Source organism: Apteryx mantelli, chromosome 3 (assembly GCF_036417845.1).
Source record: "Apteryx mantelli isolate bAptMan1 chromosome 3, bAptMan1.hap1, whole genome shotgun sequence".
NCBI lineage: Eukaryota > Metazoa > Chordata > Aves > Apterygiformes > Apterygidae > Apteryx > Apteryx mantelli.
The window spans coordinates 11,566,199-11,592,968 of NC_089980.1; the positions used below are offsets into that span (position 1 = coordinate 11,566,199).

The following is a 26,770-nucleotide window of genomic DNA, read 5'->3' on the forward strand; positions in this document are numbered from 1 at the left end:
GAACTGATAACCCTAAATTATCATTACTTCCTTCTACTTCAGCACTGTATATCAGAGAAGTACTTAATTCACTAGCAACTTCCATGTCACTTCATTGTAGTAACTACACTGAATTTCAGATGTAGCTATTTCTACACAATCACAAATCTAGGGATTTGACAAAATAACCAGAATAATTATAGGTTCATAATCCAGAACTGGCTACTTAAAGTCCTGCCAAGAAACAGCAGGGACGACTGAAGTTTCCAACAGTCAAGCAATCTCGAGCAATAAAGTGACAATATATTTTTCTGAAGATACAATTAAAAAGACTTTAAAACCTTTTTCGAGCTTTTTACTTGTTAAATAATTTTCACAGATTTTCACATACATGTTCTACAAGTTACACTTTAGTGTTAACAAGATAAACTTTAAAACAGAACCAAAGATTATTAAATATGTATTAGCAAGCTACTGATGCATTTGTTAACTGTATGAAGAGAATAACCATACATAATGCCTAAAGTGCTTAGTAGTGCACCACCTGATTTTATGTGTTTCTATGTATTCCGGTTGTGACAATACTTAAATTGCAGTAAAATTAAAATGCAATAAAAATTAAGGTGAAAAGATATTATCCTGAATATCCTTTGATGTACATTATGTCAGAGAAAATAAATCCAGCATTTGGATACCAAGAAAAAGATGATTTAAAAGTTCTCATAAGGTGAATATGAGGGAACACACAGTGTTTGGTAAAGTAATGTGCTCATCACTGAGATGAAGGGAGCAGCAGTTCTCAAGCACATGATGCATCCAATAACATTTTTCTTGATCCACTGTACAGCAGCTACAGGGAAGGGCCAACTTCCCTCTCACAAACAGAACGGAGAAGTGTGGGCGGGTGCCAAGCAGGAAATTGTTGCACATTCCCTAATTTTGCAATTATTTCTCAAAGCTTCTCATCCTTTTTATACTAAATGAAGAAGTCTCACCTGTCCTAGATTTTACTTTCTTCCCTCCCTCTCCTGAAGATGTAACTGGGTCCGCAGCACACAGCTACTTAAGTGGGAGGCAAGGGGGAACAGAAAACCAAACCAAACATCTGCAGTCCATGTTTCACTGCAAAATATCTGCAGATGTTAAGTCTTTATGCCAAAATAATTTAACAGATTAAAGATACATTGATTACACACGCTCAGACTTTAAGACAAATATATAAAACAAAAATATTTTTATTTGCAAAGGAGTAGCATCAAGTCAAATTAAAGAATTTCTTAATATTGTTAAATTTGGTCAAGTGGTTGAAATGTTACATTTTCCAAGTGCATAAAAGAAGTATTTTTTAACTCTCCATTTTAACTAATTTGTCTTTGAAATAAAACTAAGCCAGGAAAGTTTCAGAGCTGCATGAAAGCTTTTTCCGAAATAATGTAAAAAAGAAGTGATTCACTTCTGAGAACCACATATTATAGAAGTGATACCCTTTGGACAAAATCCTCAAATTAAGCAGTAGCATACTTTACTTAACACAAAGCAGAGGAAAGCTCAACGTAAAGTAATCAAATTCTTTATCTGCAAAGGAACAATAGAAGAAACAGATGAGCTTCTCAACTGAACAAGCGACACTAAATCTTACTCCTAAAAACCAGAATCAAATGCTTGGAGAATACATTGTATCTCAAAATGGAAAAGGATTAACAAAAAATTTAAGGAATTACCAGCTGGAAGGCCAAAGAATGTAAGACTTTTAAAAGGTGCTCCAGAAAAAAAAAAAAAAAAACTTGCTTTCATCTGCCACAGACATAATAGTCTTTATGCATAAATAAAAAGAAAAACTAAGCAGGGGAGAGGGGAGGGGAAAGGAGCAACACCTGATTTATAAAAATAGATGTAAAATATTAGTATAGTTGAACCCTGCAGAGTTAGTGACAAGCAAGGCCAGCAGTGAAATGTACCACTGATTCCTGGGGGATGCCTATCACCAGAAAGGCTGTTCAGACTAGAGCTTAACCTAATAAAGAAGCTATTGCCCTATTCATTCACCCTCATGAATTCTCCCTCCACCTCACTTCTTCCAGAGATTACTGCTTCCAGGACTGAGTGAGCACAACTGTCCCTTAATGAAACAAGTTTTGACACAGCGGTTGTTCTAAAACTCATCCTAAAAACTACTAAGTTAAATCAGACCCTTTTGGGAGAAATACATAGGGACTGACTATTCACACATCTATCCTAGCAAACATAAAAAGTGGTAACCCATGGTAGGAGAATAGGGCAATGAAAAGCAGGTGGGGGACAATTATACCCTAACTTAAATCAGATGCAGCTGAAAAAGTATATCTGATTGTGTTCTAACATTAGGCCTTCAGGAGGAATTCAGGAACGCCTCAGCTACCTATAATGAAGACAAGACTAGTATTACACAGTATGCAGAGCATACTAGTAATCAGTATTTAAATATATCCAGCCGGCACACAAAAATTTCGTAATCCAAAACCAGTGAACCCTTCTGCAAATCTTAATCTTTCTGCAACTCAGTTTCTCAGTCTGTAAAAAACAAAACAAAACCAAAAAAGCCCCACAACCCTACCCCTTCAGAAGTTTTTTTTAAATTTATTTAATTAGTAAAGTCTCCTCCACCAGGGGAAAAGATTATCTAAATTAAGTAGTGCGATTGTTTTTAATATGAAAACAAACACTGCATGGATATAAAGAGAGAGAAACCCAATGCTTTCCACAGGCATAGATTAATCTATAATTGGCTTCGTCAGTTTCTGTAATTGCTTTTCATGCCACCAAGAACATTGATAGGGATTTTATTCACATGTGGTCAATTAAGGAATGAAAACGCAAGAAAAAACACTGATTTTCATATAATGTGCAGACAATATGGCTATCAAGTTGCTCATTTTCATCTATTATCGAGTATAATAGAAACAGCATGCTCTCAGGATTTCAGAGGACTATTTAAAAGCAGGGAAAAAAAGGGCAAGAAGGACTGATGTGTTTTCCAACAAATTTCTTTTTATTTCACAGAGATCAGAAAAATATGTTGCCGCAAAGAAGAAAGAAGAGCATAATTTTAAGCAATATTAAGAAGACTATCAGTATCAGCTGGTATTTGGGAACGCATTTTAACAAATCATGTTGTTGCAGTTTTAAATTTCAAAGCAATTTTTTCAAATTTCATGTGGATTATGTTACTAATTGGAAATATTTCTCACAATTATGTTTATAAAAGTCAAGTTCCAGTGATAATTAGTAGTAATCCTAACACACGGAAAACATTAGAATCACTTGAAATGATAAATAGTGTTGATTTTATGTAACAAAACGTACACTTAAAATAAATAAAAAGTTATATTGGGTCAATCCAAGGTCCACATAGACCTGTATCCTGTGCCTGACAGTGGCCAGCAGCAGATATCTACAGGAAAAATACAAAAAAGATAAGCAAATAAGGATATTTTTTCCAATAGATGTATTGGGTCTTCGGCAATGTGAGGTTCAGGGATTTTCTAAGCCACAGGTTGGATGTGTGTATTTACAAGCCATAGGTGATTTTTTCTACTAGAATTTGTCAAACAGCTTTGTGAAACAGTGTGAATTTTTGTATCCACAGGATCCTGTGGCAGGCAGTTCCACAAACTGATCACACGAGCATGAGGAAGCATATCTTCTTGTTCAGTTCAAAACTACCATGTTGGTTTAATTTCATGCCCTTAGTTGTTAAATTAGAATAAATGGTCATCTCTTATTTATCTCTTCCCGCCACCCATGATTTAATAGACCACTATTAATCCCTTTCCACATAATTCCAGCTGTCTCTTTGCCACGCTGGAGATTTTTAAATTGTTCCTTATATTGAAGAAGTTCCACACCTTTCTAATTTTCTTAGTGCCACTAAGGAGAACTATAAATGTACGTAGTATTTCAAGAGCAGATGTACACTTAATTTGTACCATGGATCAGCAATTGTATTATTTATGCTTTCTTCCTTCTGTTCCTAATAAATCCTAAAATTGACTTTGCTTTTTGAATTACTGTGATTTAAGCTGATGCTTTCATAAAGCATTATATACTCCAAGAACTCATTTCTGAGTGATAACACCTGACCAGGACCCACTGTTTGTATATACAAATTTGGAGTTCTCCCTCACTATGTGCATCGCATTTACTATGTTGGATTTCATCTACCATTTTATTGTACAGTCACTCAATACTATTAGATCTTTTTGCAATGCTTCATTGTCAGCCCTTGTTATTCAGCTCCCTTCTCAGATTATTTACAAACACTTTGAACAGCCCCCGCCCCAAAAGTTAACCGTTTGACTCCAGTACTTACTCCACCTCCCTTATCCTTTAGCCAGGTAATCTATGAAAGGACCTTCTTTTTCAGCTCACCTGCTTTAAGTGACTCTGGTGAGGCACCTCATCAATCGCTCTTTGGAAACCCCAAAGGGTTATAGCAACCAGATTTCCCTTTTCCTCACACTCACTGATTCCTTCAAAGGAACCCAGAAGGCTGTGATGCACGACTTCTCTTTACAATGGCTTCTCACTGCTTCCTCATGTACTGCACAAATCTACGTATCTATTAATTCTGTTTTAGTGGAGTCGGTACTAATTTGGTTGATATAGACATTAGACTTGCTGATCTGACAGACGTACTAGTCCCAGCATATGCGGCACTGTCTAATATTTGGAACTAAGGCAGTTTAAATGCGAAGAACAAGAAGGTCTGCCAAAAGCTTATTATTCAAATGTATATGCTAATATTTGCCTTTTGTGTACTTATTCCAGTTCAGAGCATGAATTAACAAAAATAGAGAACTATATTAAAACCCACTGTTTATTTTACAACTAAGAACCTCACAAATTCAGAAAATTAGTTTTCAGAGTTAATGTGCCTGTCTTCAAAATTGTCAGCTTTTTAACAATAACATCTTAGTAAATAGTGAAACTCTGCAAATGCATTTTAATACTCTCTGCTCTTGTGTACAAACACACACAGCATCATGTTCAGCTAGTACCTTCTCATGATTCTCCTTCCTCAGGAGATAAGTCTTCACCCTTGTCTCCCAAATTCTCCCCAAATTAAACCAAACAACTGCAGAAAAAATATGCATCTAAGATGAGACTCTCCTGTAAAACAGTCCCTTAAAAACAACCTTTTTAATTATTTTAATGGTTTTAAGCCAAAGATATGTATTTTTACTTTTATCAGATTATTTTTCTTCTTTCTCTGTCATCAAGCATATCACAAAAAGCTGCCATAGGTTTCCTAGCACTTCATAATATTTTTCATAAATTTAAATCACCATTCAAGATTTTCTTCTTGCCTGTCAAGGTCACAATTCCTCCCTAATGCATCTTCCAAATGGGTGAGGCCTACAGTTCATTTGATAGAGGAGAGCAGCTTAGTAAAATAAGATATGCCATCTAATACCAAGTATCTAAGATGTCAACTAACTGAATTAAATTCTGGCTAATTGCAATGTTTATGTCTAGCCAACAACACATTAAGCTTAGTTAAGTTTTAAAATGTCTTCAATGTAGCTAAGTTTCTGTAACCAGTATTCACCTGCTTAGCTCTGTAAGGAGGAAACAAATACAGTTCACATGCAACAAACACCCCTATCTGCTGCACAGCAATTCAATGCCAGCAAACAATAAAATCAAGACAACTACCATTGCCAACTCCTTTAAATCCTGCAAGGGATGAATCATTTCCACCAGCTCTCATTTTGCTCCCGTGAAAAATGCTTTCCAAACTGACAAAGATAAAGAAAAGTCTGAGAGCAATATAGCATTTTACGACAGTAAAAATAGTGCATTTTTAACAGGTCAATAATCAGTTACCAGAACCATAAAAATTGGCCTAGGTTACATTAAGTGCCAACAAAAACAACTGTTTCTTAACTCACTAGTCCTTTCAATTTATTACCATAGCTAGGACATATAACTCAAAGTTGTAATCAACAAAGAAATAATTATTGGCGCGTTAATGCGGGAGAAGATTTTTTTCCCCTGCCTGCTGAAATACAGTTCTGGTCTATATCATTCTCAGTTCCCAAGCTTCCTTCCACCTCTCCTTATCTCTGTCTTCATTTTCCCACTGTCAAAGCCTGTTTTTCCAGGAAGGAAAGTTATGGTAAAGATGAGGAATATTGTTCAGCACCTCTTTGCCCTTTGGCACCGCTATCAAACACTGGGATTTTATCTGCCACATTAGCAAAGATCTTACAAAAAACACATTCCTTTTTGTATAATGTACATGGTGGTCACTCAAACAATAACCAGTAACAGATGTCTAAAGTGAAGAGAATGGACTATTTAAATAGAACTTTATAAATTCTGATGATACTTTCCCAGATTTGAAACCGTAACACTTAATTTATAACTATCAGTATGGCCGTATACATTTCTTTGTGTGTTTATTTCTAGTTCCAACCTCAATAAGTATACTTTGTCCATCATGTTTTAAGTTTCGTTGCGACCTTGCAGATAATCTTACTCTCAACTTGCATTCACTCAATAGTGTAAAGATAGTATTAAAAATGAAAAACTCTGTACAAATAATCCAAGAGCGAAATAAGGAATTCTATCAGGGACTATGAACTTAAATGCTTACATGAAATTACTGGTCACATTCAGTACCCTGCTATGACCATCTGGGAAAGTTTTATTTTAAAGAAAACACAGAAGTATAAAAGAAATGTAACCTGCCAGAATCTTTCCCATTTAAGTTTTAATGTTACAAAGATTTTTATTTAGGTCTGCTTTCCAGGAATTTTTTTAAACACTCTAGACCAATATACATGGGAAATTAAGGATTTTAAAAGCAGTTACTCTTTACAGTTTAATATTACAAGAAAACGTTGGATTAGTAGTTGGAGTTTTTTGAAGAAATTTCTCCATGAATCTATATACTTAAATCACATCTGCCACTAGCACCTTTTATTCCTGTATTAATCATTTAACTAACGATTAATTTGGCATAATGAAGAAGCAGTTCAAGACTGCAGTCTTTACACTACTGCATTACATTTAATTACCTTGTTTTCACAATCATTTTTAACAGATAAAGATCCCTATAAGTATTTTTGTTTATACCTGCTTAATGAAAATTTCTTTTTTCTTTTCTTTTAATGACTGTCATTAAAAATCCACCTCAGCTACAGAAACAGACTATACTAACAATAACAGCAGCAATGGAAAAGAATAGATTTCAAAAGATAAGGTCAAATTCTGCCATTGTAACATCTCTGCATAGATGTACAGAAGGTTTAAAGACACACACTCAAAGACAATCTGTATCCTTCAGGATCTTTATGACTTGCTGTTACGTAAACACAAGTAGATCCAGTATGAGTTTGACACTCCTGATTAAATATTTTTAAACAGTTGACTATAAGATGAATAAAAATCTCAGAAAACATGCAACTCCAACATATTAAAGCTTTGCAATCACTTGCAAAAGCATAAATCTACTTGCATTTTGCTCAAAATATTCAGGCACAAATTTCAGGATCATTTTGGGGGAATACACTTCCCCTTGGAAAAAAAACAGAGCAACAGTAGCTTCCTGTGTAAAGGTTTTACCCTCTGCGGACAGTAGAGTAGATAAACAGATCTATGAAGCATTCTTCCAATAGATGGATCCTATTACAGGTCAGAAAGTTCCTTTTCTTCCTGTTACAATATTCACCTGTACCCATGTTACTGGAAACCACAAAGTTCAAAAAGACAGGTGGACAAGACGGAAAGGCCTCTTTATACAGAGCAATAACTTTTCTGTTAGAACTTAACAATGCTTGCCAACAGTCAGAAATTTATTCAAATACATAAAGATAGACAGAAGGACAAACCCTCACTTGGTCTGAACGTCACCTACTAAAGACAACGGCTGATAAGACTGTTTATGCCAACTGAGGTTTTTCAACAATATCTGCAAATTTAGACTTTTATGATTGAGTTTTCAGTTCCTACACATCTGCATTTTTTTTTAAAGAGCCAATATGTAGAAAGAGGAGATTTTAAATTAAGTAAAGAAAATGTATATTTTTCCTTGGATTTCAACAGGAAAAAAAAAAACACATTTGAGATTTAGAGGAAATTATCCTTTTGAAAGCAATAGCTCGTTTTTTAATTAAAAAAAAAAAGCATAGTATGCTAGCTTCACAACTGCCTTTGTTAAAAGAAATGAAGAAACAGAAATGAGTAAAAACATCCAGGAATGTAGCAACAGGAACAAGGGAAGACAGTGGCTGTTTTATCTGTGTCACAATAATAAGAGAGAGAAAAAAAGAAAATTGATTTAGTGTGTCAGAGAATGTTGCTAAACTTCATTATACTACTTACACGCATATCCATGTATTCATATCTTCATATTATTTTTTCTTAAACTTAGTAACAAAGATCCACACAGTTTTATAAAAACGTGGAAAGACAAGAATTTGTATACAGCATGCATAGCAAAAACATATGTTATTAATCAACTGATATGACCTATGTTGCTAAGGGAAATAGTTAAACGAAAAGGAAATATTCCCTTACTTGTCAGACACCAAGAAAGAATTTAGTTGATCTACTGTAAAGTAATTAACATCAAAGAGAACATTACAGACCAGAGAGTGTAAACATTTAAATTTCATTAATATTAATAACTATCATGTGACAGAAGTGCTAGATGCTCCATATCTTGCTGGCCTTAAAGTTTTTCAAATACAGCCTTCAATCTTCCTTAATTAGGCTGAAGATTACTCATAAATAGTTACATGAAAAATTAATAGATTAAAAAGTCATCCTGAGCTTAGCAAGAATTACATCATCCTGAATTCATACAACAGTAAGTCATGAATAGCTGAACATGCATGAATAGAAAAAAAATTCTAATAAACTGACAGTGCTCAGGAAAGCCTTTCACAGGTCAAAAAATTCTATAAAATAACGATGAGCTGCAATCAAAACTGCCACTTTATCAAACAAGTATCTCTTGAAATATTTGGCCAAATACATAAGTGTTTAAAAGAGAGTAGCGGAAAAGTATAGGTTTCTTGGATAAAATGTTACCTACATGTTTCATATAAATGTAGATGACAAAAAAATATTAAAATCAACTAAACTATTCTTACAGGTTTTCTGCAGTTTAAGTTTTGGGGGGGTTTTGTAAACAGTTTCCTTCTATAATACTGAGGAAATAGAGATTATTCAAATTTATTTTATCCTCCATTAACTGATTAGGAGTAGTAATACTTAGCAGATAAATGTTTAAGAAATGTTCTGACCTTTCTACTAAAGTCTTTGAAAATGGACTCCTGGGATAGTTTACTTTATTCCAGTTAAGTACACCTTTAAATACTTCAGACTTGTTCATATAAGAATACCACACTAAAGTGAACTTTATTTTTTCATCACAAACTGCCTTTCACACACATTGTTCACCTCTTTGTAAGGAAAACGCACACAACAAAGCAGGAAGAGACTAAAAACACAACCACAGCATACTACAGAAAGACTTCAAGGAAGACGGAGGACCTTGCATATGCCCCTAGATCACTGCAGGTAAATTTGATAAGTTCAACCATTTCCCAGTACGACCTTGGTAAAGGCAGGTAGAAGACTGATTAAGTGAAGTTTATCATATGGTAGTGACATACTGACTCCATCAGGGAAAAGAGCAGGATTGGAAGCACCACGGAAGAGTCTGCCAATTGAACCAAGACAATTAACCAACAGTAAACCATCATTCTCTTTGGATTAGTACTAAAGAAATATAAAATATTTTGTGAGAGTGCTTCCCTTCAGGAGCCTTAGGTTCTCTTTCAGGGTGCGAAAGAAAGCACAGGCTATAAAGCAGAAAATTCTGTCCATCATCTCCCAAAAATGACGCTTTCTGTCCTCACACTTCCCACATTCCTAGTCTCTTCTCTATGTCTAGCTGTCAAAAACAGGCTTTTGTCCAGCAAAAATTAATCTTGCCACTCAAGATTTCCCATCAGTTTGAATATCCTTTACTGCTCCTAATCCTCATCTCATTATCTAGCCATTACCAATTCCTGTTTTACTCTCCCTACCCCATACTTTGGAAAAGGAAAGGGCAAGCAGGACACCTGTTGCCCTGATGTTGAACTTCTTCCCATTCAACCCTCTGCCTTTTAGTTCCGTTTTAGTTTGACACTAAACAGAACACGTGTTTGGCACACGTCTTTGCCCCAGTGTTCATGTATATCATCCTCTCCTCCTCATTCCTGCCTCACTGGCTCTCGTAACAGTCTCAATTCCTCAGCTGCTCACCCAAACTAGTGTAGTGGACTACAGTCCATTCTCAAGACAGGCCAGCCCAGTCCCTCTCCTATGCCTAATAGGGAACTTCAACAGTTGTTTTTTTTTTTTCCATCATCCCTTAAGATCACCACCAAGATCACCACCAAGATCACCAGAGATTCATTCTCAGTAGAGGGTTTTCTTTGCTAAAAATCAGAAACTTTTCTATTGAAAAAAGCATTAACAGATTTTCCAGATATGTATAACTTGGTGGGGAGATATTCAAACCTATGGCAGAGTTCATCCTAAAACTCAACTTGCAGTTACTGCTGTTTCTTAAAGCCTGTGATCTGCTTTGATACAAAAGATCACAGTAAATAGCTGGTAGGTATGTCTAAAATTTACCATTTTGGAGAGCAAGCAGTAAGAAGTCAACTTTTTAAATATATGTATTAATATATACTACACTAACAAAGATATAAACGTTGTTCTGTTGAAGCCATGTCAGGTCTCAAGATAACTGAAGCCTGAAAGAGATGCATGTTTCTGTCACTATCACTAATTTCATGTGAAATGTAAGTTACAGAATTTTATTTCATATATTTTACCTATGCACACCAACATCAAAAAGGTATAACAAAAGTGTTCATAGAATTTATTGCTCCAGTTCTTTCAAAAAGCCCAAAACCAGCTAAAAAAGAAGAAAAACTTTGTTTTACTGAAACCATAATGATAATGCAAAATATTCTTTGATCTATTATCTATTTGAAAGTACTAAGCTAACTGCAGACAGTAAATGCTGACAAATCCCAGTAGTAAACAAACCAGTTTCAGATTTTACATATTATCAAGAGGCTACAGAATGAATGGTTACGGCCAAAAAAATGTTGACACAGTTGCACATTGAGCTTTAACATGCTGATCATGTTAAAATAGTGCACAAGAAATATTTTTCCACTTTGTAAAAAGTCAGACTGTTTACATGCGTAAGTGGCTAGAGACTTTGCTGTCTGTGTGTGGTCTTAACATTTCAGTATCATAACCATGAATATAAGGAGAAGCAGCATGAAATAACCTATTATAATTACAATGAACGCCAGATTGCCAACATTAGAAGTGTTGAGATTTAAGTTTCTTAAAATGAGTCTTAAAATATATATAAACCCACATGTTTACCCCCTTTTAAAATTTAATTAATAACTAAATTTAAACAAAGCATTTCTAAAAGTAGCCAGAGAACTGATATTTCAGGAGGGTAAGTTAATTTTTTTTCCCCTTTATATTGTTTAGAAAGAAAAAAAAAGAGGGGGGGGAGAGGAATGCGGAAATCAAGAAATTAAAAATAACAAACATCCTAAAAACAACACTGAGATATTCTGAAACTCTGGCAACTTTGCTCTTATCCTCCCACCAATTAAGCTGTAATAAATTATATTAAATTTTATTACAACTGTAAGTATAATAATATTACAGCTATGGTACTTGAAAGTTTTAAGCCTTCAATTTGCTTTTGCTTTGTTTAGAAATCCCTGGGGCTGCAAACATGTTTACGAAGTGTTCTGCAACTACTGGCAACGTTTTTTTAAACAAAGCCCTACTCTTCTCATGGTTTACTGGGGGCAATATTGCATATCCATTAAGGAAAAGAGGATGCAGCTATCTGCAACACAAGGAAATCAAATAGTAGATTTACCACTCATACAGTTATAAAACATCTAAAGGTTGACATAGCTAAAAAGTGTCAATCTGTCCCATCTTCCCATTACACGTCTAGTAACAAAACATGCAATGTCCACACTTTTGAAAGGCAAGTAGGCAGTATGAATGATACACTTTCTTCAATTGCCCAGGACAAGAATTCTCAATGTTTTCCACACTGTGATGCTGAACTGAGATTTCCTCCCCTAGCCAGCAATAAAAAGCAGAGATCGTAATCTTTCTAGTATTTATTTGTGAACCACCCCTGCCCATACCAAGCTCCCTGTCAGATGAAGTTTCTAAAATCTTATTGGAAATTCCAAAGTCACGACTGCACTAAAAGAATCTAAAAGGAGTATGTGCAACATATAACATAATTAATTCTATAACAGAGTTGCATATGCTATTAATGATTATTAAGTATGGAAACTACATACAAAAGATGGATTGAAAGTACAAAGTTGTATCAAGAATGTGGGTGTAAAAAGGTTAGAGACAGAGGTTTCTGCTTCCTTATTCTTCTATTTGCCCTTTTTCTAATTTCATTTCTAATTCTAATTTCATTCTAATTTCATTGTAGGAAGGGGAAGCAGAAAGGAAAAGTTGCCTGTTCCTTTAGGTCTTCCATATGCTTACATATTACTGACATTTTTACTGTGTACTGGGAAAGCAATGTTGTTTAAAATAGCTTTTTCCCCCAAAATGACTGTATTAAAATTAGAAGAGAAAATTCAGAGATATTATGGATGAACAGAATTAACATTGTGGGACCATTCTAATGTCATAAAATTTCACCTGAGATGCACATGCCTCATGAGATTGTGTTTCTGACCCAAAAGCATTTAAGAAAAATAAATTTATCACCACAAATCTTTAATGGGATGCTTCCTACATTAGAAAAATGATCAAAAAGTTATTAGAAAGAAAGATAATCTGCCTGAAAACAATTCATTAAAAGAATAACCAGTAAATGACCCTTGAAAGAGGTCCTTCTGCATTTCCTCAGAGAAAGCAGAATGCCTCCGTAACTAGGCAGAACTGAAACAAACTAACACTGGTTTCCATTTCTGTTTGGAAAGGAGGCCGAGTTAACCAAACTATACAAGGGTTGAACAAAACGAGCAGTATTACTCGATTTCTATGTCTATACTGACGAGTCAAGCAGGGCATTAGACTAACTTGAAAGCTCTCGCACTGGAATATAGGCCTTTCAACCATGGAAGAGAAGCCAGAAGGGTAAGAGCAGTGCTCAGCGCCAACCTCGAAAAGCCGCTGTCCGAGATCAATCTGGTGCTGAAATGATCCCCCCTCTCTTCTCCTACAGCATCCCATGGCCGTGATGAGGTGGGGTCACGATTTATTATAGTTATGGGCTGATAGAAGCTTCCTCCTTCAGCAATATTATTACCTTGTTTTTTAATGCATACTGCTTTTATACCATTGGTTAGCTAGTCTCAGCACAACCTGAGCTTTCCTCTATTAGTTATTTTCCTCCCATCCAGAATGCAGGATCAAAACCCCATAAACTCCACGCTCCCATGCTTTATCATTCTATTATCCATAATTACTTCAAAATAGACCAAAATTTATTTTATATCAAAGGAGGAATGTAAGAATTGCATCCCAACACGACTGGAAATATTGTTGTAAATAATAAGTTGCAAATATTCAGCTCCTGCACTAATCCAAAAACATTAATGGGTTGGTTGAAGACAGCTGTAAAAAAAGAAAGGTCTAAGTTTCTTTCTGCTTAGGTAGTACATAGCTGTTACAATCCCATACCTGCTCGCATACAATCTATTCCTCATAGTATTAATGGTAGACTATTATATTTTTATGCTTATAATCTGTAGTTTAACTGCATTAAAAAAAAAAAAAAAAGTTAAACACATGCCCTTGCAATTCAACAGCAGTTATACAAGTGAAAGCTTATTCCAACGTTGCTCCCCGCATAGGATTCTGATCTTCCATAGCCTGCTCCACAACCCTCACACTTTTGATTTTACTCTTTCTTCCTCTAGTTCTGCCTGATTTGTAATAGCCTGAAATGTTATTACAAACGTGAAAATAAAAACAAAGGAGCTCTTCACTGATGAGAACGAGCTCTCACAGAACAGAATTTTGACAAGGCCTTTTCACATTGTGGAAAACGCAAAAGTCTGGAATCTTCACCTTCAATAAATGGGAATCCCAATCATGCAGCTCACAATGGAACTACATTTCAAGAAACAAACACCCCCCCGCCCCGTTTTTCATCACACTAATAAGATAATAAACAGCATCTAATTTAAATTATATTATATTTGAACAGGTTTGGATTAATGTCTTGCCATTATAACATTTAAATATGTAGCATACTGACTTTTTGAAGAGGTCCAAAGTATTACTGAAAAGACAAGGGAACTAACCTAAACATCCTGAGGATCACTGAACTAATTTATCGATGGTCAAATTAGAGAAAGCGAGCATGACACCATTACTGATCAAGGTCTTACCACAAAATCTGTGTGGCAACCAAACAGAAAACAAGAAACATTCCACAGTCACATACTAATATGATGATAGCCATCATCAGCAGAGAAGATTTTGGTTTGGGAATTACTATAAAGCAGATGTTCAAGCTGGATGAGTTTACCTTCTTAAATTCCATTGTGTTGCCTATTCTGAAACTATAATTTGCATCAATCTTAAATCGCTAATCTCTATGCTAGATGAAGTCCGGTGTCAAGGACACAATCAGTTCTCACATGGAACAAAAATACTCGGGAGGAGACAGCTTAAATTATTCTACGAAGATCTGTACTCTCTGAAGAGTAAGTACAACTCTGTATTACTATTCAGTCATTGTTCCAAGAAATGCCATATAACAGAGCTCACAAATAATAAGAGTTAGTGGTGCTACTGAATTTCAGTTTCCTGATTCCTAATAATGGAAAAAAGCTGAAGTTCATGTTGCAATTTTAAACGTTACTTCTCATTCCACAAACTAACACAATAAAGTCTTAATTCATTCAACATACGAAGTGAGTGATGATATATTTTCAGCTGAGAAAGTTTTCTGCAGTTTTGCAGTAGAGAATTATTTCTGGCTAGAAATGGATACTTTTTTCTGTTGCTAGGACAACATGACAAATAAGTAGACTTAAAAAACTATTTCAGTGTAGGATGAATGTTTCTATTCTTATGTACTAGACTCCTTAGGTATCTCATTTACCGTATCACAACCTTAAAACAAGATCTATCATCCTGGTAAATTTAGTGACACTAGCAAAACATGAAGTTTTTTGTGGAAAGAAAATGATCAGCCTTTCTCCAAATGCTGCACTTTTATAAGCTGCCTCCACTACAATAATGGAAAATTATTATTTGGATAAATAAATTCCCAAACAATCATATGTTATTCCAGTGTGAATATATTATATTTAAGAGTACTTCAACATCCACAGTTATTTCTGGTTAGAAAATAGTCAGGACACCCAAATCCGGAAGTTACACTAAAAGAATGCCTCACTGTCTTCCTGAACTTACTAGCAATGTTCACATTCTAAAGACTGGCCAGAGAACCAGAAGATAATACAGCTGCTAAACTGTAAAGCTCTTTTGGGGACTATCCCAAAAGCAGATGGAAAAACAAAACAAATATAGAAAATTTATTTGACAACTATCAAATGATAATATTCATGTAATATCAAAGACATCTTGGAAAAAATTCGTGAAGGCTAGAATTGTGCTCAGCACAAATTCTGTGCTAAGTAAAAAACAGAACTAGACTACCAGAATTACTTTCTTCATTTTTGCTAATCTTCAAAATCTTTTGGACTAAAAGAAAAACAGTGCATAAAATTAATGCCAGTTCATTAAACAACAGAAAAATTCTTTCTGATCCTCAATACCACCATGACTCTAAGTATTTTCTAATGAATTTCTTGATTTCAAAGTATCCAGAGATATTCTTTATTTTCACTGACTCATTATTGCTCAAATAGGGCCGATCTCAATCCATAAGAGCTTCCTATAACCTTAGTATATCCAGTTAAGTTTTGCTTCTACCAAAACAGACTGACATTCTACTATTCTTAATATCTCTAGGTAAAGGAGAAATATTAAATTGGTAGAGCTTATGCATGGATCTCCAAGGAACATGACAAGCAATGCTGCTGGTAACTTCAGAAGTATTTTCTCCCTCTAAACCAGTTTTGAATCTGTGTTCCACTGTCGTGCTGAAGATTAAATTCTCTGTTATATTTTAGCAGTCTGTGATCATCAGTGGTACCCATAACACCAATAATCAGGGTGAAGAGGGGATAGAGGCAAATAAACATCACATTTTCCATAACATTTTTGAAGTCTTCAATGGTGATGTCTAAATGCTCCCCCCTGTCCTCACCAAAAAGAAAAAAGAATTCAATTTTATTCTTTGAAAGGCAAGTGAATTGACATAAAAATATTTAAAACTCAAGAGGAATTCTGACACACTTCCTGAAGAAATCAGTTATGCTCTTCTACTCCAATCCTTCTGTAAGATTTAGCTCTTCTGAGACACCCACATCAGCCAAGGATGATTTAATCAATCACAGCTAGTCTCTTTTGTATTAAACTACAAATACTCAGTAAACCGGACACTTATTTGAGGGGAGAGGATGTTTTTGTCTGATTGGTTTTTTTAATTGTAGGCCTCATTTTCACCTTTTGGCTCATCAGATCTACTCCTACCATCTAAATTGCTTCTAAATTCTCTGAGTCATGAATTACCACTACACGACAGTTGAACACCTCACAAAATAAAACTAGAGACTTGCAGACAACACCAAAAGAATAACTGTTTATAATCTTGTTTTCTCTTACTGAAGATTACCTTACTACAGTAAGGTAATGCACTATGAAAGCGCTACTTATTTTACTCTCCTATTTTTGTACTACATTAAAAAAAAAAAAAAAAGAGTTATACACTGCACGACCTGCTAACTGTCAAATCCTAGGATCTTGGCATTGAACAGATCCTCTTTAATGGCTCAAGACTTAGCTCTTTCCCAACTTCTTAGTTCAGCAAATATTTTATGTTCAGATCTATATGCCTCTCTTATCAGCTTATCATCTGGATGATACAAAGCAGGATAAACCACAATCACGTATATTTGGTTAATTATGACTGCTATTAAATCACTGGTATATTCAATGAACAAAGACAACTCTGAGTTTAAAACAGAATATTGGCTTGAACTTGAAAGACTGTATTTAACTGTATCTTATATAAACTATTGTTGAACCAGCTGAGCAGTGTCAGATACACCAGACACCTTACTTCCTCCTGGAGACAAAGCAGGGCCCTGCAAAGAGGACCTTATACTTGGGATAGAGTTTACTTTAATTATTGCAAAGGTTTTTAGAGCAAAATGAGGATAGAGTTCTTGAAGAACATTCAGGGATATCCTCAGTCATCCACGATAAGAAAACACTGAGAAAGTGTTCTGAGGCTGCACCACATTTTCTTGTGTGTAAACCAGTGACACTATGGCCTTCTTCCTCACCTCTGCTCTCTTCCTCATTCTCCCTCAAGACTAACAACTATTTTTCAATAAACATTTGACACAAGATATGCATAGCAATTCTCCACTTGAATGCTATTTCACATATACACTGCAAATTACATAGAAAAAGGAACAAAATCTTCGTTTTGCTGAAGCATGTAGATTCAGGACTTCATCCCAGACAAAAAACATACAGACAGCAGAAATAGCAGAGAAGCCTGAAGGAAAGATGTTACAAAGACAAGAAAGAAGGCACTTAAAGCTTTATGAACACACTGCACTTCCCCAGCAAAGTCTACATAGCCAATAGGAAAAGATCATCTTAAAACATTCAAATCCCAGAAGTTAAGATTTTGGTTCAACATTGTCTGCACATGACCTAGACCACAAACTGGTTTCTTCCCTGGTGTAGCTCCCAAGTGAAAATTTCTCAGCTACAGATAAAGAAGAGTGTTCTGTAGTAAGGAAGGGGAGTTAACTTTTGTACACACTCCAAAAATATTCAGTACTATGCGGCAAGGAAATAAATAAATAAATAAATCAGTTTGATATGCAAAGGTAAAACCACCTTTGCATACCACCTTGCTTACCAAAGGTAAGCAAGCAAGACATATCTTCATTTACCATCTCTTTGTACAACTAAACCTATATAGCCAATCCAATTAACATTTGTTATCTAAAGGCTACCTAAAGTTTATTCTTTTCTGTTGATTTGCCCAAGTAACATCACACCACAGCAAAAATGGACACCCTAGTCTATTCTGTTGAGAAACAGAGCATAAAAAAATATATAGTAGCAGATGGGCAGTAATACAAGCAAACTCTGCAGAATATATCATCTATAGTAAGAGTTCTTCTTCGTGGGTTAGGATACCACTTCATCTCATATTATATAGTTTGTTTGTTTTCCAAACGTACTTCTGACACTATTACTGAATTTCATTGTTAAATCTACAACTTTTTGCCTCTTCATTACCACATTTCTGGTAATAAAAACAAACAAACAAAAAAACACAGAGGAGAGGGATTCAGGGATAAAATACATGCTATGACTTTTCCATAGGTAATTTCTCGACGCAGTCTGTATGACTAATACTATAGCATCTAAAACATTATCTTGTTTCTATTCGTATCTGAAGTTAATATTTGATTCTGATCAGACCACTCTTTCAAACTAGCTGGGTACCTGTTTTTAGCATAGAATAAATAAACCACATTCATCACCTAAGTTTGAAATAAGTCGAAAGGAAAATAAATGGAAAACAAAAAGAACAGAAAATGGACTTATAACTAAGAAAACATTGTTAGAGCCTTCATACTAACTTTTAAAGCATGAGTTTTACTAATTCATCATCTTTTTAAAAAAACAAGAATACTTCCTTTAGTCTTCTATTTCTACACTCGTTCCATACATATACCAACATTATCCATTCTAGCACAAGTTTTAATCATACGCATTTGTAATCACTAAAGTAATATTTCAATTTTCTTAAGCATGGTGGGCCTCATAGCACTTCAAATTAGAAATACTTGCAGTCAAAAGAGTGAAACTAACATACAACAAAATCACTAGTGGAACTCCTGATCGTTTAAGAGTGAATTAACCATGCCATAGATATAAACATATTCAGATTGGTTCCACATGAGCTAGCTTGCAAACACACAAAAGTAAACAAGGTTACATAGGCTACATTACATTCAATTACTTGTTAAGTCCTGTTAGGCTGAGGACCCAAACATCAATGGTCTTTCCTTTCTCTGCTTTATAACACATAAGTGTACACTATTAAAGTCTAAATTCAAGGTTTTTTTATAATCTTGTTTTTGCTTTATCCATCTTTTCCCAACACTAGGTAATCGTGAGTTGGCAATACAAGGGCAAGGTTTTATTTCCCCTCTCCTTTTTTCTCCCTCCACAAGAATCCCCATTTCATATTAAAATTAACATTGATTTTTAATTTATTATTTGGCAGTATTCCTTTTCAATATTTTCAAAAAAAGAAAAAAAGGGATAAATTAAACCAAGTAAGGCTGTTAATGAAATAAATTAGCATATCCTTAGTTAAGTTACAGTATGAAAGCAATATACTCCTACAAGCTCTGATCCAAAGCCCATCAACTTCACTGAGGTTTGGGTCAGCTCCACCATAAGAAGAACTTAATTCAATAGTGGTAAATGAAATCTAAGACATATAACTTGATTAGAGAGCATTTCAAGTAACACTGGTAATAACATTGGTGATTTCTTCACAGTTCATACAGATTTTAGTTCCTTAAATTATTAAAAAAAAAACCCACTGTCTGGAATTTATAGTGTTTGCCAACCACATTGTCACGGCTTAATTGAGCAGCTGTCAACTGTTAGAAAATAAGTGCATCATCATCTCTTATAGAAGAACTGCTGTGGGAAGTGAAACACTTATATGGGATATAAAGTTTCTGGAGTCATGGTAATGAATCTGTTTTCATCAGGTGACCATGAGTCATCATTTTATCAGCAGTTTAAAGGGTTTTCACAATAGCCAAGCGTCATTATGGCTCACACTTAACAATGACTGCGTCAAAACACCAAAATATGTAGTATGCCATTTCCTGTGGTACCATTATTTAAAGAAAAGTTTGGTTATTGAGTCAAGAAAATTTGCAAAGTCATTGTTGAATGGTAAGTGCTGTAGTGTACACAAAATGCCCAGAAACTAAAATTTTATCGGAGAACTGAAACCAAGTAATAATTTTGCTTTTTAAAATAGCCTCATTTTAAGGAAGTAGTGAACTACTTGGATCAAGTTAAGGGAGAAAACTAAAATGCACTGTCAGCCTATTTTCTCCCTTCTCCTCTTTTATTTCACACTTCAGTCAGAACATTCCTACATCTCAAACATTCAGATAATTTCCACATATTAAAATCCATGACATTGTACAGGATGGGGAGAGACCATGTGAAACACAATACAAAAATTTTTATATTTGGTTTTCACGATAGTAGCACTAAGAGCAAAAACCGTATCATTGCATCATTAAACTTTTTGGACATAGCATTAGTGGGTACTGATGGGGGGGGGGTGGTGGAGGAAACAGGGATCCCTCACCTCTCAGCTTACTAACCCCCATCTGAACTCACTGGAGGGAATTGAAGAATTTCACCTATAGTGCAGGCTGAAGCCTCTCCCAGGACCTAAAGACATTCACTGACCCCATGCAGCATCTCTGCTAAGCTCTGATGCTTTGCTGGCCTGAGAGAGACTGAAGTCTGCTCCTCAGTTCCTCATCCCTTCCTCCCTCATTGTTGGACTGAGGGGTCATGCAGGCAGTACCACCAACACCTCTGAGAGGCAGAATGGTAGAGAAGTAAAATATGGTGGTGCTGGGCACAGGGCAAGTGTCATCAAACTAATTATGCCTAAAAAAAATTAGTATCGTTTGGTACAATGTATATTTAGAATCCTAATACCACTGTCACAGTAGTATAGTACTCACAATTAGCAAAATGCTTATTTTCTGGCACAACTGCTGCTTTTAAAACTAATCAGATAAATTTATTTGAATTACCAAGAAAAGTAATGCAAGCTGAGCCATCCTTTTATTCCTTATTTGAAGTGATCCCCATGAAAGCAGTGTTTCCACTGTTGATGTTTATCCCTCTGGCTTCCTATTCCTTTCCCCTTCTGCTAACACTTTAATCTCTCGGCTCTTCATCCACTCATCATTTCCCCAGGCTTGAAATTAATCCTCTGAGGTCAGTGAGGAAACTTCCACTGGCTCCAGGAGGTTTAGAATTAGACTGTACACTTAATTTTCCTACCCCCTCTACTCCCCAACTTCCTCTTTTTTTCCTGGAACTTACTTACTCATCACTTTAGTCATTCCATATCATCCCATTTCTGATCCCATAAACTAAAAATGAAATGCATAGTTACAAGGAATGAAAGGTAACTAAATAGATGTCTCTCCATCCTTTTTTCTTGTTTCCTACCTCCTGTGTTAAATCACATTTCCCAAAGTTCCTTATTTATTTATTTAAAAGATTTTAAGCCCTTTTAGAGAAGAACCATATTGTATGCATTTTTACAGAAACTAACACAAACATCAAGGTGGAGTGAGGTGTATGGTGCCTACTTTATAATAATTTTCATCACTTGCATTTATAGTTGTTCTGACCAATGTAGCTTTAGAAGAACTCCATCTCTAGAAACCCATCACTATGTGGATAATATAGCATTTTCTTAATTTAAAAAGCAACAACCTTTAATCAATTCAGAGAATTTTGGTACCTTACTTTTAAGTTTCAAAATACTTTTTACAAATTCTACCTGATCTTAGAAAATGGAATCTTACCATATTTCTATTGAAACGTTTGTCAGTATTCCAGCAACATAAATAGTGTGTTAAAACACATTGCTTTGCAATGAAAAACAGCAGAAAAAAAACCATCAGAAATACCGTATAATAGTTATTTCAACTAAGCTCTCTCTTAAAAATCTGACTCTCAGACAAGAAAACAGTATGTTAACCAGTTCAAAACTGTGTGTGTAAAAAAATATACATATATATATCTGTAATAGGAGTCTAATAACTCTGAGCAGTCACAACAGAAGAAAAATTTTAGTTTAAACACAAGTAAGAACAACAATCTTTCAGGGGAAGCATTCCTAATTCTCGCTCTCCACTTTAGAACAGCACATGCATATTCCTATGGACTTTATATAGCAGTAAAATGTATTTACTGTTCTCCATGACCCATTATATGGTATCACACTAAATTAGAAAATAAAATAATTTTTAAAGCCTCTACTCATCTTTCCCTCTTTTTTTTTTTCCCCCCCCTCCAGGCAAACAATTTGCTAGAGGAAACAAACATGTGACTTTCTCACAGGGGAAAATATTTACAGAAACATTGATCAGTTAATTCAATAGACACACTTCATAGAAAAGCTAACTTCAGTCTGCCTTGCTCACTTAGATGCCACCTAAGAATCATTGAAGCAGACATATCTGATATACAAGTCCACATCAACGTATTTCATTGTTAACATATTTCCATTGTATTACTTTTGTATTACTTTTCAACAAACAGTAAAAACAGTATCTTGCAAGCAGCGAGCAGGCTGACCCGAAGATGACCCGTAAAATGACAGAAGCACATGCTAGCATACAGTCTGACAGGAACATACCTTCCCATCCTTTCCTACCTAGTGTTAGGGCTTGTAATTGACATGCTTTGTACAGTTCCTTTCACAGAGCGTTAAGATATGCAAAGACAGATGTCAAGACGCATTTGCTTATAAAGATTTTAACTATATCTTAACAGTTATCTTCAAAGTGTATTACGGATAATTAAGTAATGGATACATATGCAAGCAAAATGAAGGTGAAAACTGAGCATGTTACAGTCACACCGTCATTTTGCTGTCCAATCATATCCAATACTTCCAGCCTTACTCCCAATACAAAATAGAAAGAGATGTTCCCTGCTTCAAAGGAGTTTGCAATCTAAAGTAAGCAAAAAGATTAAAGTAGGAAGGACCAAGAGTTTCATATGCACTCCCAGCATGCAATAACTAACAAAGAGCACATTTGAAAACCCATTATAGAGTGTTCTGGATGACCAGAGGGAACATTCAAACTATAATTACCTTAATCTCAGATATTGCTAGTGAAGGCCTACAAGTCTTAGAACAGAGCTCTTAACTTCTGAATGTAAGAAAGACCAAAGTAAAATAAGCTTCCCTTTGAGTTGAGATTTACCGAAGTACAGCAACAGCTTAAAAGTCTACAGCGTCTGGCAAATGAACAAATTAGAGAAAACAGTAAACAAAATTTTTCTATTACAGCTACAAAAATTACTATATTTAGTTCTGCAGTATGGCACGGATAAACTCAGTTTACATAATTTTGGAAGAATTCTTCTTTCTAGTTTTTCCATATTTTTAAACAAGGCCCTAGTGATATTAATTCTCAAGTCTGTATACTGTTTGCGATTTTGCTTTAAGCTCCACCAATTAAAGTTAAGATTTATTTCTCAGAACAGCAGTAAAATATTTTAGCAACATAGACACACAGAAAGCATAATTAAATTCATATGTCCAATTTTCCAGATTTAGTGATATTTTACCACACAGTGCTTTATGAAGTATCAATATTACTTAAAATTGAAAATTACTGATCAAATAAACTTGTATAAAATATCATCTATTGCACATAGCAACACACCATGGCATCCTGCCACTTGGAAGTGAAGAATGTGTGTTCAGGACTTAACTGTAGCTTTTGTATTAAGGTTTAAAGCAATTTTACTGCATCAATTACTTTATTTCATTTGCTCTTAATTGCCCATAAAACCATGCTTATGATCACCTTTCAAAAGTAGACCAACTACTCCCTCTACTGAAAGTAACTGACCATTACATTGAAGCAACACGTTTATAAAACACGTGGTTAAGAAGCAAAGCCATTAAACACATTATAGGTGTTTTTCTCTTAAATTATGTTTGAGTCTGCTAGGACATGAAAGATGAATAAGCTGTACTCTTCAGGGTCTTACCAAAAACATTAACATACACACATATATATTTTATTTATATATATACACACACACTTCCAAAGACAGAAACTTAAAAGGAGAGTACAGAAGATGACACATGCATGAAACATTTTCAAAACCATCAAAATACCTCTATCAATTTCAAAGAGATGAGGAACCTAAAAAGTAAGAACATAGTATCTTTTATACTTTCCCTGTGGAGAGGAGTGAGAACATTTTCTGCTCTTTAATGGAGAGCCTTTTGCAGAGGAATCTTCCTTGAAAAATATGAAAGTTGAACAGTCTTTAAAAACGGAATATTCACATTAAATATAAATCCAGTGAATATAAAGAAGCAGCCCCCCCCCACACACACAAAATCCCAGATCTAAGAATTAAACTGTTATGCATCTTTCTGCACAAAGAAATTCCAACAATTAGATTTTCACATATTTGCCTTGACTAGAGGATATCAAATAGGCAACGTAAACTCAATATGAGCTAATTTTCAGCATTCTGTATATGCAAAAATTTGCCCTCATTTTTCCAGTGCTACCAGGAGGAAAATAAGTATGTCATAGCTCACTGACACTCTCAGAGGTTCTATCTATGATATCGGCTAGCTACAAATACAAGCTCAATGAGAAACCATCCATTTGCTCAGATAATGATGTCAAACTACTCAGCAATTGCCAGAGTACATACTGGGTAAAGGTACAGTGCCTATGCTGGATTAGCAAAATAACAATAATGTAGATCAGTAATCAAAGATCTTAGGACATTTTAATCTAGCAAAGACATTTCAACTCACACCCCTTGCTTTCTTTGGCACTTGTATTCATGTTGATGATATCAAGAGATCTCAGCTGAGAAAGATAATGGCTTCACCCTCAGATCCTGTTACCACAGGGTAGTAGCAGACAGAGTCAGAATATCAGCTAAAGTATGCTCAAAATCAAATGTATCCCTTCTAACTCCTCCTGTATCAGTTGAGGAGCAGTGAATAGTATCTCAGGCAAGGAGATCTCTAAGAATTAGACATAATACCATCAATTTAAGTTTTACAATCAAGTTAAAGTGTAAGAAAAAAAGATTTGAGCAAACGTCCCACTAAATGAGTGGTTTTTCCTGCAAAGAACACAGATTTTACTCCATACCACAGAGAATTAACTGTTCGGTCTGCTTTTCGAACAGGTTAGTTACCCACAAAACCAAGTTTCCACAGCTTGAACAACCAGGAAAACTTTTGTAGCTAACCTCCAAAAAAGCAAAAACAAACAAACAAAAGCTTATCCACAAAGGAAACGCAGTCTCTTCTGTGAAGAAAATTCTTGGGAAAACCATTTCCAAGAGTAACATATTGCTCTAATCATGCAGAAACGCATGCATTGCACTACCCCAAACAGACAAACAGAAACAGGAAAGAGGGTCCAAAAGAGAAGGTTGCACAATTTTTACTGGACAATCAATAGGTTTTTCTTCTGCGTGGTTTAGTTACTAGCGAGCCGAACTAGTTAAGGCAGAATGTTTATTACAGAATGTTTTGAAAAGCATTACTCTTCAGATATATATCCAAATGTTAGAGACTGTTTGCAAAATAAACTTCAAAAGCATTTTACTGGATGTTTATAAGATGTCTAATACCTGAAAACGGGAAAAAAGGCAAACTAAGATGCAAACGAAGAGTCAAGAGTGATAAAGAGTTTAAGAATATTATTACCCTTTAAACCAGGAACTCTTAGATTATCTGGCAAGCACATGAATAATATCACAAAATTACAGTAAAAGAAGAATCAACACTAAATTTCATTTCAGGTAAGCCAATGCTGTTTTACTGAGAATTCATGCAATTTCTAATTCTAACTATACAACTAATCACTATTAGGTATATGTGACTATTTAATCTTCAGCTAAAAGGATCCCAGACACACTCTGCCATGATACAGCAGTGCTTGAAGGAGTTTGCTTCCCAAGAGAGGAAAACTGAAACAAAATATGCTACCATGACCAGAGGCCTGAAGGATGCATCTCTTCTTCATTAACTGTTAAAATTCAACATACACATACTCTACTCGGTATTACGGATTATCAGGATTTTTTTTAAATGAAAGCTATGAAATTCTACTTACCTTAATGACAAATTTGCTGGATGCCATGATAGTTCAATGTAAACTGGTCCTATAAAAATATGAATTAAAAATGATCAGCACTAGAAAGAACTCAGATCTCTATGCCAAATGACAAGGATTATTTTGATCTAGTCAACACTAAAAAACCTAGCTGATTTGGTCAATACTGCTGCTTTTCAAATCCTCTACTCTGCCTTCAAGAAATCCAAGGAAAACTCTTATATAAAAGAGAATTACATAGCAATCTATCTTGTTTTCTTTTAATGAGCTTCATTACCATTCAGGCACTGAGTATCCAACACCTGAAATTGAATATAGAACTATTTTTCAGACCAGTACCAAGACACAGACAAACTCACCTTACTTATCCACAAGAAGCCTTTGGGAGAGCAGCAAACTGAACTTGGAATATTACCTCGACTACTGTCTCATCCTCTGGCCCCCACCTGTATGGTCCTGGCCTAGTTTCCCTTTCAAAGTAATAGCTTTCAGTTAAAATTCCTTTGCATAGCTCAGAGGAAGAAAGAACGACGAAGAAAAGAGGGAAAAACACGCATGCACACACACACACATTAAAAGAAAAAAAAAATCCCCAAATTCCTGGAGCTACTTGTTTAAAAAAAAAATTAACATATGAAATAATA

General features: G+C 35.0%; 1 protein-coding gene across 5 annotated transcripts in view; it reads right to left on the reverse strand.

The window, feature by feature from the left end:
- The window catches only part of SLX4IP (SLX4 interacting protein), an 86,775-nt gene that overhangs the window by 52,555 nt on the left and 7,450 nt on the right, over positions 1-26,770 (reverse strand). For all 5 annotated transcript variants that reach the window (XM_013949865.2, XM_067292704.1, XM_013949847.2 and 2 more), the window contains one exon: positions 26,127-26,175. In XM_013949865.2, the coding sequence (XP_013805319.2) occupies positions 26,127-26,153 (27 nt within the window). In that variant the 5' untranslated portion in view covers positions 26,154-26,175. The remainder of the gene's footprint in view (positions 1-26,126; positions 26,176-26,770) is intronic.